The sequence below is a fragment of the Camelus dromedarius genome, chromosome 1, assembly GCF_036321535.1.
Source record: "Camelus dromedarius isolate mCamDro1 chromosome 1, mCamDro1.pat, whole genome shotgun sequence".
Taxonomy (NCBI): Eukaryota; Metazoa; Chordata; class Mammalia; order Artiodactyla; family Camelidae; genus Camelus; species Camelus dromedarius.
Window position 1 is genome coordinate 10,127,033 of NC_087436.1, and position 15,166 is coordinate 10,142,198.

At 40.6% G+C, this 15,166-nt stretch overlaps 1 protein-coding gene across 1 annotated transcript in view; it reads left to right on the top strand.

The window, feature by feature from the left end:
- The first annotated feature begins 405 nt into the window (after nt 1-405).
- Nucleotides 406-15,166, top strand: part of TMA16 (translation machinery associated 16 homolog) — a 30,886-nt gene continuing 16,125 nt past the window's right edge. The window contains exons 1-2 of the mRNA XM_031464056.2: nt 406-549; nt 11,056-11,168. Coding sequence (XP_031319916.1) covers nt 547-549; nt 11,056-11,168 — 116 coding nt within the window. The 5' untranslated portion in view covers nt 406-546. The remainder of the gene's footprint in view (nt 550-11,055; nt 11,169-15,166) is intronic.

A 15,166-nucleotide genomic window follows, 5' to 3' on the forward strand; every position in this document is an offset into this window, starting at 1 on the left:
AGTGACGAGAGACAGAACAACTCGAGGTGAAGGAGCTCTGAATGTGCAGACGGGGCCTTCACAGGAAAGGACCCGAAGCTGGGGGAAGGCCTTGCTCAGGCGGCGTGGGCCCTGCGCCACCCGGCGGCCCCGGGCGCTGTGCGCAGCGGGCGGCCTCCTGCGGAGGGGCTGTGCGGCCCCGGAGATGCGCGCCCGGCGAACGCCCGAGATCCCACCCGGCCAGTGCCGGGAGCCCCGAGCCCAGGACGCGGGCTCACGCCCCGCACTGGTCCGGTTCACCGCCCGCCCCAGGTCCGCCCGCCCGCGAGCTCCTGGAGAGCCTTTACGCCCGGCAGGGGCGTGAGTCCACGGCAGCCCACAAAGACCGGGTCTTGTTTCCCGCGACGTCTTAGGGTAGAGCACTCGTCCCGCCCCTTCCGGTCGGGTCCGCCCGGCTTCTTCCGCCCCTCGAGGGTTTGGCTGGAGTCGCCGCGTGAGTTGCGGTCTCTGCTGACGGTGAGGTTCCTGCGTGTGGGGTCCGAGGTCCCGGGCCGCGAGGACGTCGACATGGTGGGTCCCTCCCGCTCCCCTGAAACCACCCGTTTCTGGAAGGCTCCGGTCGGGGGCGGGGAGGGCGGCCGGCGTCGGACCGCCGGGAAGCGGGGTGCGGAGTGGGAATGGTGGGTGGTGGGGGTCCCGGGTTCAGGGCCGAGTCCGGAGGTGCTGCCCCCTCGCGGGAAGCCCGCGCCTCTCCCTGTGCCCACTCCCCACCCGGGTGTGAACGCGGGGCACGGGACGGGGGGTGCCGCTGAACGCGGGAAAAAGGCGTGGGCGGCGGGGCCGGGGGGCCTCGCGTCCGTTCTCCACCCTCCAGTGACCCACACTCCGGCCCCGGACCCGGCCTCCACATCCCGGTTCCCTCCACCACGCTGAGACTGTTTTTCTTAAAAGTGGAGTGGATGCGAAAAAGCGTTTACATGACACAGTTAAGCATTAAGATCAACTGTATACGGGCTCCTTGTGTGTCTGTTATTCACTTTAAGAAATAAAACATAATAGTTTTTGAGACCCTCTGTGTTTCCCTTGAACCTGTAATCTCCAGGAGGTACTCAGTGATAAACAGGATCTAAATTCCGCTTGCTTGTCTTTCATCGTACAGCTTATGTTTGTGTTCCAAAACTGCTACTTGCTTTTCTTACTTACGTTCTTGAGAATAATTCTTGATTAGGAACATGTTTATAAGTATTTTTACGCATTTTATACATTTCATAAATATAATTTAAACATTTTTCAGTTTCTGATAAAAACAGCTACATTTAAAAGTTTATAATCTGGTTAAAAGTTATGATACTCTGGTCTCAATGTCATCCGCCCCCTTTCTCTGTTGCTTTCCATTTTCTTTTTCTCCTTTTCATTGTGTTTTCGTCTTTCATATCTATCCACAGTCTTTTTGCTTTAGAACACACACGTTTGTGTGAATTCAGTCTTTTTACTTAGCACTGTATGCTATTGCCAACCCTTTTTAGTTTTCTCTCCTAGCCTTTCTTTTGCAGAGTGAACCTTGAAAGCGTTGATAATGCAATTGTGTGTGAATGATTGGGGGCTGATTGGCAATTGACTGTTTGTCGTTGACTATCAGAACTTCCCTTTTGTCAGGCTGTATAGTAGGAGCATTGTCATGAGTCAGGAAGGCAGCATACTGATCTGTTCTCATTGGCATATTTCCTGGGACACGTGGCTCTGCTGTATCTTCTCTTGTAAATTCAGCTTGTCACTGGAGGTTTTCCATCTAGACTTTTACATCAGTTGCTTTAAACTTCTTTCATACATCTGAGAATGTGGGCAGTGGAGTCCTGGAAGATGAGTTTGGCACCTGTCTTTGCTAAGTTATGGTCTTGGTGAAGTTACTTAACCCCTCTAAGACTTGGTTGTTCTGCTAAGTTGGGATAGTCATGGGGCCTGCCTCAGAATTGTGGAAATTAAATGTAAACCACTTAGCCCAATGTCTGGTCCTTAGTAAAATGTTACTTGTTGTAGTCAACTTTAGTAGTGTAGTAGTAGTACCTGTTGGTCATTTGTATGTCTTTGGAAAAATGTCTATTCGGGTCCTTTGCCCAATTTTTAATCAGTTTGTTTTTTTGTTATTGAGTTGCATGAATTCCTTATAGATGTATGTGTATATATACATATACATGCTTATAAATATGGGATACTACGTATCAGATACATGATTCTGCAGATTTTCTCAGAACTCTTGTAGGTTCCTTTTCATTTTGTTAATCGTTTATTTTGCTGTGCAGGAGCTTCTTCGTTTCATGTAGTCCCACTTGTTTATTTTTTCCTTTGTTGCTTGTGCTTTCGGTGTCATCCAAACAGTCATTGCCAGAATCAGTGTCAAGGAACTTTTTCCCTATGTTTTCTAAGAGTTTTATGGGTTAGGCTTTACATTTAAATCTTTAATCCATTTTGAGTCAATTTTTGCCAGTGGTGTAAGACAGGGGACCAGTTTCACTCTTTTGCATGAGAATATCCAGTTTTTCCAGTACCATTTATTGAAGAGACTGTCTTTTCCCCATTGAACATTCTTGGCTTGTTTGTCAAATATTATTAGTTGTCCATTATATGCTTGAGTTTATTCCTGGACTCCTGATTCTGTTCCAATTGTCTGTTTCTGTTTTTATGCTGATAAATTTAATATTAAAGAGATGACTCGCTAGTAAAAACTTGCTCCTGGAAGTTAGTAAAACTGACCAGAAACATTAATGAAATTCTACCTAGTATGCCAGCCTTTTTTGGAATAAAACTGCATGTACGTGGTTTTAAAAAAGAATCAAACAGTAAAATACGGTTGTCCATGAAGTGTATTAATTTTCTGTTACTGCTGTGGAAAAGTAATATAAATTTAATGACTTAAAACAACACAGATTCATTCTATTACATTTCTGAAGATCAGAAGTCCAAAAATGAGTTTCACTGAGCTAAAATTAAGGTGTTGGCAAGACTGTCTTCCTTCAAGAGACTCTTGTGGAGGATCTTCTTGTTTTCTTCTGTTTCTAGAGGTTGCCTGTAGCCCTTGACTCTAGCCCTTTCCTTCATCTTCAAAGCCAGCAGTGTAGCACTTCATATCTGCCTTGAGAGAAGGCCACACCTCTCCTGCTGCCTCCCTTGTACAAAGTCCCTGGTAATTACATCAGGCCCATTTGGGGATTCCGGTATGATCTCCCCATCTCAAGGTCTTTGATGCGTCTCATGCCACGTATGGTAATACATTCACAGGTGTCGGGGAATTAGAGCGTGGACGTTTTTGGGAAGGACGGCATTATCCTGCCCACAACAAAATGTAGGTCTTGCTCCAACTCTGTTTCCTAGTTTGCTAGTGCAACTGACAACCGACTAGTTAGAGCAGTTCCTTAGATAACCGTTCAGATACTTCACATGAATGTACTAGCATATTCACGTGCCCTCTGCCTCCCCTTCTACAGAAACAGTGCGCTAGACACACTCATGTGCCCCTGCGTTTTGGTCATACATGATCTGAGAGAGCAATCATGTGAGTACAGAGAGGTCTACCCCTTGCTTGTTTAACAGCTGCCATCCTCTTGTTTGCTTTTCCTGCAGTTTATTTACTAGGTCTCTGATGGACACTTAAGCTGTTTTCATTCTTTTGCTAACACAAACACTGCTGCATTGATGATGATTAGTTATTTTGTATATGTGTAAATATGTCTGTGCATTAAATTAATAGAAGTAGGATTATTTAAGCAAAAGATGTGTGGTTTTTATCCTGATAAAATCTATCAAATTGCCTTCCAGAAGCTTGTACCAGTTTACATTCCACTTATTAATCAGACTGCTAACTCAGCCACACCCTCACTAATGCAGTGTTAATAATTTTTAAAAATATTTTTATACATTAAAATTTGTATTTTATTGAAGTTTTAATTTACATTTCTTTTAAGGTAAAGCACACATCTTTTCAACACTTTAAAAACATTTATATTTACTTTTTCTGTGGCTCATTTGTGTTCTTTTTCCTGTTTTTATTTTAGGTAACTAATCTTTTCCTCATTGATTTCATAACAGTGCCTGTTACATCAGAGGTGCTTATTAAATATCTGTTCATCTGAGCTTAGCCCTAGGCCCTTTTCTTATTCTTCTGAAGAAAACCTTATTGTCTTTGTGGCTTTAAAGTACCACCTTTAACCCCAGGTTATCCCAAATTCGTATCTTCAGCCAAGACCGTTTTACTAACTGCCAGACTCATGAATTTATTTACTTGCTTTACATCTCTACTTAGCTGTCTCCAGGGCATCTTAAACCAGTGTCTTCAAGTCAAAAATTTTTTTTTAATTTAAAACTTCTTTTAATGAGTTTTTCCCGGGGTGGGGGCTGCGTAATTTGGCTTGTTTGTTTATTATGGAAGTACTGGCGATGTAACCGAGGACCTCATGCGTGCTAAACATGTGCTCTACTGCTGAGCTGTCCTCCTTCCCCCTCACAGGGAATTCCTGATGCCCCCGTCTCGTGTGCCATCTTAGTGAGCAGTGTTCTGGTCACGTGGTTGCTTGTGTTGCAGACCTGGGAGTCATACTTGATTCTTCCCGTATCCCACCGTCCGTGTTCAGTCCCGTCATTCTGTCTTCATATGCATCTCACGCCTTGCCATTTCTCTCCATCTTCACTTCACCACCCTTAATGCTTCTCAGCTGTCATTTTTTCTTAATGACCTACCTCAGTACTTCAGTAGTCTTGCTTCTGTTTGCTTTACCTCCTTCCAAACTTTTTTATGCAGCAGCTCACATCATCCTTAAGAAAACAAGTAGGTCTCAGTCACTTCCTCAGGGAGTCTTCCTGATTTCCCAAAGTTAGGTCCGCCTGTTAAGTGCTGGGCCATTTTCTGGCCAGCTGTGTAGTTCCTCATGAGATAACAAGATAAACTATGTAGTTACTCATGAGATAACAAGGTTGTACACTGTATAGTTATTTATGAGGTAACTAAGAATGTAAGCAAGTTCGTGTCTGTTTTTGATCCTGGAATCTCACTGCCTGTCCTAGTACGTGGTAGTATGTGCTCTGTAGGTTTGTGGGTGTTTTTGTTGTTGTTGACAGTGAACACTGGTACAAGGTAAAGGTGTAGAGTGGTAGCAGAGAATGGGCGACAAGGTTAATTCTGACTAGATGTTGATGGGTAAGTCAGGACTAACAAAGTTGAGCTTGATGTTAGATTTTCGCATGAAAGATAAAGTCAGTATTCAAGAATTAAGATGTTTTCTTAATGCTAAGGAGAGTATTTATGAGCTTTTTAAAAATTATTTTATATGAATTATTTCACACTGTTTTAAAGAACTTTAAAATATTTTTTATTTATACTAGTTCAGTGTGCAGCATACTGTGGGTGCTCAGTAAAATGTTCACTTGGGTCCACCTCCCACTTTTATTTCTTTGAAACTTTTATTTTCAACCTGATAGGATGTGTCTGTAGTCTTCAGGGAGCTACACTGGGGGAGATGAGCACAAGTGTAAAACTAGATGACTGGTCAGTGTAGTATATTAAGTGCTAAGTGTACTGTGATCTGAAATGGTTACGTATTTGTGGATAGCTTCACGAAGGAAGTGAACTTGAATTGAAAATGGTCCAGTAAGTTCCTTTCTGGAAGCTCTAGGTATTTGTCATTGACACTTGTTGACATCTTATTTAGGTTAAGCAAGGGAATTGTACTAGGATTTTTGGGGGTAGAGTTAACTGCAAAAAAAAAAAAAAAAAAATGGTGCAGATTCTCTTAGTAAGTCCATTACATTTCCATCATGTTAGTGATGTTAAGTGACTTAGTACATCATGTTCTAGAATTTATTTTGGTGTTAAGGGTATTTGGGATTTAAAGTTTATTATATACTGTAAGCTTTCTCAGTTGTAGGTGTGTCTTTACTCTTCTACTTTTTTTTTTTTTACGTATTCATACACTTTGGTGTACCTTAAGTATGTTTGGTGAAATGATCATTCTAGATTTCAGGTTATATTGAGAGTCTAAATGACATTTCTGTTTCTAGTGTAGCCTAGATTCTATGATGACTTTGATAGTCATTTAGGAAAAGCTCCTTTTTGTTGTTTATGATTTTAACAGAAATACTTGAAGCATATTACTGCTGAAATACTTCTTTCTATTGCTGTTTTGTTTGAACAAACTAGTTACATGTTTTTTTTGCTAATCTCAAGTATGAATTCAAAGAATAATTTAGATTGAATTTCCTGAAGTAATCATTAAATACTGTATGTGAGAGACTTTTAATACTGGTTTTCTTAACTGGAATATTTCTGTGTTGCCAGAAACTTTTCCAAAGTTTCTGTTATTCAAAATAGCCTGTTAGTTACGCATATGAAAAGAAGTGGATTTTTGAAAGTTAAATTTGGCACTTTTTGAAACATACAATACTAATTTTTTATTGAAAATACACCTTAATCCCCTCCCCCAGTTTTGTTATGTTTACATTCTGTACTCTTTTATGAATCGTCAGATGTTTTACAAAATAAATTTGGAGAACCCCTGACTGATGGATATTAATTGATTTTTAGAGCTATTTAGCTTGAATAGATTGTAATTAATAGATTAACTTTTTATTGGTAGGATTTGCCTTCACTTTTTCCCTGTTAGAGTATTTTGTTGGTTTTTTTGAAAAAAATTAATATATTGAAACATAAAAATGTTGTGAAGTTTAACGTTTTATATTACATAGTTTTGTGCAGTATTATATATTCATAAACTGCCTTGAGGCAACCTTTTTATGAATAAATTATCACAAGGAATCATTATCTACAGTTGAGTCAGAACGTAAGTTCAGTTTCTTTGCACTTTCTTTGTACAAAGTCTTGAAAGTTCTGTAACTGAGATCTTTTAAAGCTGTTCACTTTTATACTCCTAGGGTATCAAACTATTTCTTCTTCTAAAGAAAGTTTTTGAATCTTTTTTTTAATTTATCAAATTTATTTTTTATTATGGATATTGTTATAGCAGAATATAAAAATTAAATGATAAAAGTTTAAGAGTACAGTTTAACTTCATCTTTAAAAAGTTCATCTTTTTTTTTAAAACTATACATACTCAGGTAAAAAAAGGCTCTAAACTTTAACTTCAGAATTACACTCTAGAAATGAATGCTTTGGCCACCTAAAAGTTGATATTGACAAGTTGCATGCATTTGCAAATTATAACGCAGTATTTGTACACAGAATAACTATATATACATTTTACTTACATTGCTGATATATGATAGTTACCCACACTGTCTTGAGAAATGAGGCATAATATAGATGCAAACTAAGTAGAAGATCAGTCTCAACTACAGCATTTCTTTCACAACTGGTAAGAGATAATCCAGACATTTGCTGAATATAAAAAAAGTCCCATGCTTCGTGGTCTCTGGGAATTCCAACATATTTTAGGTGACCCTGAAGGAGTTCACTGCTGTGCTCGCTGGTAAAGTTGGAGGAACTCTGGTCCAGAGGAGGGGACTGCCCTCCATCCACTGGCCTCAGTGCAGCTCAGGTGGAGATCTGACTGAGTGAGTGAGTGCAGCCGGGCAGTTTGGGAGGCCTGAGTGGAGGGGAGGGGACAGCACAGCTTTAACACGAGGGCCCACTCCTGGGAAAGGGACCAGCAGGACTTGGTGCTTGGTCCCCTGGCTGGTTTGTAAAAGACCCTTGTGATGTGCTGATTCTCGTGAACTCCTCCAGGAACTTGAGCACTTTAGCAGCTCCGCCATCTCTTAACGTATAGACTGCAGGGATCTCTCTTTCTTTAGTTCTCGGATGAGAAAATTGATTTCCTTCCTCGAATCAGGTTGACCGTCATCAACTTTCTGGAAGTGTCAGCTAGGCTGGATGTGTTTACCGGCTCCTCCTCTAGCCTGGCCTTCTTTACAGTTGTCTCCATCCTGGCGCGCTCCTTTTTAGCCACACAGAGCTTGTCAATGAAGTGGCATTTCTCCTCAATCTGTGCAGCCGGTGTTTTTGCCAGTTGCTTTTCATGTCTTCCATTAAGTTGACTTCTAACAGACTGAATAAGTCTGCAAGTAACCACCAACAAGGTGAGGACAGACCTCAACGCTGTCTCCCAGCGGAGGCTCTGGAACATGAGCTAAGAACACAGGCCATTGGGCAGCAGCACCAGGACTGCACTCAGCTTCCTAAGAACCTGCCCAAAGCCAAGCTTCACAGAGGAGAGCAGCCCCTCCAGGGCACTGATCCACCCAGGGCTCTGCCCAGTTACCGTGGAGCCACCAGCCACAACAAACCCCAGGGTCACCCCAACATTCCACCTGGAACCCAGCCAGCAACTGACATCCTGGATTAGTCTATCTGGTCAGTGTTAGTGGGAAGGAGGGGGGTTGTCAGAGGAGAGGGCTGTAACTAAAATGTCATTTTCTCCATTATTGTCTAATGGTAATTTTTTCTTACCTCTTTCTTTTTGTGTTTATATCTGTATACAATAAAAATATAGTGAAATGTGCCAATATAAAGTTTTTGATTTCACAAATCTTTCAAATCCGTAACCCTCAACACTATCAAAAAGTTTTTAAGTCTTTAAAAGAAATTTTTTATAGACTGGGACATACTGCTGTAATGATATTATGCAGTTCTGTAACTTAAGTTTTACAGCTTCAGAGACTCTCTTTTTCTTGAGGTTTTTGTGACTTTTCACTTTTTTAAAGCATTTTATTTGTGGGAATATATAGAATAAAGCTATCTTTTCAAAGATATGTTTGCTTTTTTTTTTTGGTTTTGCATTAGTTACCTCTTTAACAAGCTATCTCACAATTTATCATCTTAAAACACAGAATTATCACAGTTTTTGTGGGTCATAGATCAGGCATTCCTTACCTAGATTCTCTGCAAGATTTCTCACAAGGTCGCTGTCAAGCTATGACCTAAAGCTGTGGTTTCATCTCAAGGCATGACTGGGGAGGATCCACTTCCCAGCTCACTCACATGGTTCTTGGTAGGATTCAGCTCTTTGTGGACTGTTGGACCAAGGGTCTCAGTTCTTCACTGGCTGTTGGCTGGGACCTCCCTCAGTTACTGGTCACATAGGCCTCTCCATAGGGCAGCAGACTGCAAGACAGCTGTTTCCATCAGAGGGAATTGAGAGAGCAATGGAGAGAGTGGGCAAGAGGAAACCAGAGTCCTTTCATAACCTAACCTTGGGATTGATATTCATTGCTTTTGCCAAATGTTTGTCAGTGAAGTGAGCCACCAGGTCCAGCCCATGCTCAAGAGAAGGGGATTTCACACGAGCATAGGTATCAGGAGGTGGGGTTCATTGGGGGCATCTTAGAGGCAACTTAGCATGGTTCTGAAAGTTTTTACTTGATTTATTCTTGCCAGGTGAACTGCATGCACAAAAATGCCTTATCGCACCTTTCTTTCTCCTTCCTTCCTCACTTCAATGTGTGCAGAGACACTCAAAAGAACGCACATACTCTCTGTGATGGTTTCACTCTTTGTACTCCTCTGCCTGTAACCAACTCCCAGGGACATCCTGGATTTCAGACCTGGAGTTTAGTCTTCTCTGGTCAGATTTATCAAGAAGTGAACAGTAGATAATTACTGAATATTTTAGTAAATATTTGTGGAAGACATGAATACATGTGTGAATGAGGTAGTCATTTTAATTAACTCTGCCTGGAGAGTTTTACAAAGTGACTTTGAGCTGTGTCTTATCAAAGGACAAGTAAGGAAAAGGAGTTTGCAGGCAGAGGTAACAACAAATACAATCTCAAGAAGTAATAAAACAAGCTATGTTCTGGAAATGGTGAGGAGGTAGTAAGAATGGGATGAAGGGTCTTTTGAAGAACGGGGAACAGTGTTGGAGAAGCAGGTTGGGTGGATTGTTTTCCATGTTTAGGACTGAGGACCTAACTGAGCGAGTGGAACTCTATCTAGCACAGAAGAAGGACTGTACTAACTCGTGTCTAGAAAGATAAACATTGTAACTTCCCGTGAAAAGAGGACTTGCAGTGAGAACCTACAGGCCAACCTAATCATAAAAGATCACTGCATTTTAAGACAGTGACAGTTTTGAAGAGAATATTTTAGAAACACTTGACCTTTTCAAGGATTGGGTATGTTAGACTCCCAGCTGTCCCCTAATAGCCTCTTTGTTTTTCATCTCTAATCATGTATTTTTTCCTGAGAATAAAAGATTGTATTTAATATTTTCCCTTATAGAATCTTCCTTTTTATATAATATAAAGTTTTTCTTCTCTGCTTTTCACTGGCTGGACTGTAGACCTGGTGTTAAGCCATTTTGAATTACATGGATATATATGAGGTTACAGTCCAGGGATGGTAGATCACAGGATGGAGGGAGTCTGGATCTCAGGGCTTTGTGGAGTGGAGCCTCCAGCTCCTGCTTTTTACATGAGAGGGCTAAACTTCATCTGGGTTAAGCCATTATTGTTTTGGCTTTCTATTACAGGGAGCCAAACAAAATTCCTCAATAATATAGGTCAGATATAAGAGACAGAATTATGTAGGAATAAAAAAAAATTATTGAACTGCAGACAGCTGGTTTAGAGGACCTAGTTAACTGGCCTAAGGCTTGAATGGGAAAATAATTTGCTCCCTTTTGGAAGTGCTGATTTTGAGATGGCTTATCTATTTCCTCTGCCCCTAATTTCCTATGAGCCCAACTTTGATTTTGCTTTATTTGCTGCCTACCCTGTTCCATGCACAGCTTCTACAGTCAGGCTCCCATTAACATCCTGTGTTCCTTCTGCTGCCCCCTGTAACTTTCTTAGTTTCCAGCTGTGTGAGTCTTCTCACAGTCTGCACTCTCTGTATCTGCTTTGAAGATGGAACAGTTGAGGAACTGGGTTTATTGACCGTTTCCGTGCCTTTATTTTCTTACATCATTGGAGAATAGTTCTGAATACAGTTGACCCTTGACCACTGTGGAGGCTAGGGGCACTGACACTCAGCAGTCAAAAATCTGCATATTTTAAATTTTTATTTCCAAAGAAAAGTTTTTGACAGAAGTCATTTATGTATCTGACTATGTTATATGTTTTTCTACATTTTAGCCTAAAGCACCAAAGGGAAAAAATGGAAGACAGGAAAAAAAAGTCATCCATCCATATAGTAGAAAAGCAGCTCAAATTACAAGACAGGCTCACAAACAAGAAAAAAAGGAAAAGTAAGTATCTTTTCATTGTTTATATTATGCATTGGTGAAAAGCTCTCTTACGTGCTTATTCTTGATCAGTATGCCCTTCTTCCTTCAATAAATAAATTAGGTCCTGTGCCCAGGGAAAACCATGAATAAGGATTCAGCTCTTAGAGTTTACCTAAAACAGATACATGAATATAAATAGATTGTGATGAGTGCAGTGAAGAAAAATTGAAAAGGATTATGGGTTGGAGAGTGAGGGGGAGGTTCTGTCTTACATAGGCTAGTCATAGAAGGCTTCTCTGAAGATGTTACACTTTAGCAGAGAACTGTAAGATGTGAGACAGTGAGTTGTGCGGACATTTATCAGGTGTATAGGTTAAAGTGCTTCTTAGATGTAGAAGATGAGATACAGAATGGGCAGTGGGATATGTTGGGTCTAGTGATCAGAGGATAGGTCACAGATAGGGACACAAATTTGGGAGTCATCAGCATCAATCTGGAACTACAAATCATCAGACTGGATAAGACCACTTAACTAATGAGTAAGATAAGAAAGAGAGGGTGCCAAGGGTCCAGTCCGGAGGCCCTCCACCATTTAGAGGTTGGAGAAAGGAAGAGGCTCCAACAGGTTAGACTGAGGAGGTGAAAAAAGAAGGTAGCATTTCAGAGAGAAAATAGTGATCAGAATTGATTTAGTAATTTGATTTAGTAATGAGATCATTTAGTAAAGTGGAGATCACTGTATTATTTTTTCTTGAGTTATTAATAGTTGCTTTGGAAGTTACAACTAATATCTTAAAACTTACAACAATCTAGTTCGGATGAAAGTCAAGTTAATTTCAGTAGTAGTCAAAAGAATTTGCTCTACCATAACTCCATTCTGACCCCCTCCTTTGTACTATTAATGTCCACTAAATTATATCTTTATATATTGTAAGTGCATAAACACAGTTTCCTAATTATTGTTTTTATGCAGTTGTCTTAAATTAGGACAAGAAAAGTGTTACAAACAAAAATACGTTCAGACTGTCTTTTATATCTACCTATGGGATTACATTTTCACTGGGGCTTCTTATTTTTTCATGTGGATTCAAATTGCTATCTACCATCCTTTCATTTCAGCCAGAAAGCTCCCTTTAGTGTTTCTTGTAGGGCAGGTCTGCAAGCAACAGATTCTCTCATTTTTGTTCATCTGAGAATGCCTTCAATTTTTCCTTCGCTTCTACAGGATTGTGCTTCATTTTAAAGTTTCACTGTGTATAGAATTTCAGTCTTCCTTGAACACTTGGAATCTGTCATCCCTCAGCCTTCTGGCTTCTATGGTTCTGATAAGAAGTCAGCTGTTAATCTTACTGAGGATCCTTTGTGTGCGATGAATCACTTTTCTCCTGATGTTTTCAAGATGTCCTCTTTGTCTTTGAATAGTTTGACAATGATATGCCTAGGTGTGGATCTCTGAGTTCATCCTACACGGAGTTTGTTAAGCTTCTTGGGTGTATAATTAATGTTTTTCATCAAATTGGGAAGTTTTGGGCCATTTTCTCAAATATCCTTTCTGTCCTCTCTGTCCTATCCTTCTGTGACTCCCATTATGCATATGTTGGTGTGCTTTGTGGTGTCCCCCTAGGCCTCTGAGACTTAATTTTTCTCTTTTTACTTTCCGTTGCTCAGGTTGGATAATTTCCCCTGACTTATTCTTATGTTTGCTCGTCTTTGTCCAGTAGGTCCAAACCTCTGGAGTTCTTCAGGAACAGTTTCTATTGTATGCTATTTTTAACCCCCGAGTATGGGCCATACTTTCCTGTTTCTTTGTGTCTCCTAATTTTTTGTTCAAAACTGGACATTTTAAATATTGCAGTCTGACAGTCCTGTTAATCACATATGACCTACCCCTATCCTTTATCAGGTTCACTGTTGTTTTGCTGTTGCTGTTTGCTTTGTGACTTTCCTGGACTGATTTTGTAAAGTCTGTTTGTTGTGTGTGACCTTTGAAGCTTCTGCTCAGTTAGTGGCCAGCTAATATTTAGGCAGTGATTTCTTTAAGTTCCTTTAATAAGTTTCTCAATGTTTGCTGAGGGGCTCTGTTAGTCTGTTGGACATGCTTCTGATACTCCAGTAGGCAGTTTATAGACTTCATTTCCATTTGAAGAGCCTCATGGTTGTCCAGAGGTGAGAAAATAGGACCTTCTCAGATCTTTCCTTGGCGTGAACACAGTCCTGAATACACCATTCCTGCGAGTATGTTGAAGCTAGTTTTTCAAAGCCCTCTATCAGCCTTCCATTTCTTAGTTTTTCCTTTTAATGTTTTGGTCAGCCTTTTGTTAGCCCCTAACTGGTAACATCACTCAGGCGGCTGCTGTGTTAGTTGCTGCCGATTTGTTTTTGAGGAGCAACCTGGGGGCAGGGCTGCTTCCACAGAGAGCTCTGAGTTAGATTAAATAAGAGCAGAGTAACTGAGAATGGAGCTTTTCAGTGTGCTGCTGGTTGGGCCAAATGGCGACAGTTCTCAGGGTGAGCTTTTGGGGAGCTCCCATCCTGTTGTGTCTGTCCTGGTGGCTGCTAGGAGGAGTTGCTGGTCCAGAGCTGGGAAGAGGGGGATGGGGTATAAACACCCCAGATTTGCTGTCCTTATTGAGATTGGGCCATTTTTCTCGAGTAAATGCTCCTTGGATTGTTGCAAAGCTTTCATTTCTATACTTCTAAAAAGTTGATTTTGACAGGCTTTGTCAGTGCTCTCTTGGCCCCTGTGGGGGAGCAGATTTTTGTAAGTTCTGATTCTGCCATTCTGAAAGTTGGCCTATATTCTTGATGTGAAGGATTCATAGGAAAATTTTCTTCCTAGGAAAACAAAATACGTATGTAACACCTCTTCTTTTCTTGTCTCCTTGTCCCTTGGTCCCCCCTTCTCTAGTCAGCAGCACACACTGTGTAATTTGCCTGTTCTCCCCTCCATTTCTGGCCTTTGAGGGTCCCTAGGAACTGCTATGAAAACAAGAAGTCCCTTAAAATGAAGTTATGAAGGCAAAGTGGAAAGCATCAGTTTGATGATTTTAATGGCACTGGATGCATCTGCACACTGGCTGACAGAAGCCAGCACTTTCACTGTTGCAAGTTGATTCCTTGCCCAAGACCAGGAGGGCTTAGCTGGCTCACAAACGTTGTGACTAGAAGTTTTCTTGAAAAAAGTAGTCAAGTGCTATGATAGTGTAGTCAAATTTTCTTTTTTTTTTTTTTTTTTTTTTTTGGTAAGGGAGGGTCTTTTTACGTTAAAGTTTGTTATAATGATTTTATTGCTTTAAAACAGTAATTTTCAAGCTTCAGTTACTTACGTATCACTCTGATGAATTTTGCTGTATCTTTTTGACATATGCTGCTTGCATGATTTTTCCATCACCTGTACCACTACTTCACAAACTTCAGTGTGCATGAGGCACACCTGTCAGGAGTGCTGAAACAGTTTGTGGGCCTCACGCCCAGAGGTTTCCATTCAGAAGGGTTTGCATTTCTGGCAAGTTTCTAGTCATGTTGCTTCTGGTTCAGGCACTGATCTATCATGTTCTTTAATTTACATTCTTTAGAAATCTTTTACCCTTGACTATTATTGTTTTTAAAGGAGACATTTTATCTCTGTTGAAACCAACTAGATACTGTTGCCTTCCCCGAATGATTTGAGCTCGAGGCGTGGTTACTTATTTTTGATGGAAAGATTAGCAAAGGTTGGAAGACTTGTAAAATAAACTAACATTAAGCTAAGTTTTCTCCTTAATGTAATTGGAAAGGATCTAAAGAAAATGAGGGGAAAGGTAACTTGCTTATTACCATTTGATTACAGATTGTTCAATTCTGTGTATATGAACTGCCTGAAAATTGGCTTACATAGTACACACCTTATGTAGTGGTATGCATGCAGTATTTTAGGAAATAATGCTTTAGACTATGACTGAGTACTTTGCTTCACTGTAAATATTTGTGATGTTTGTATGTTGTCAAGTATATTCAGGAGCTTATGGATTGATTTAATG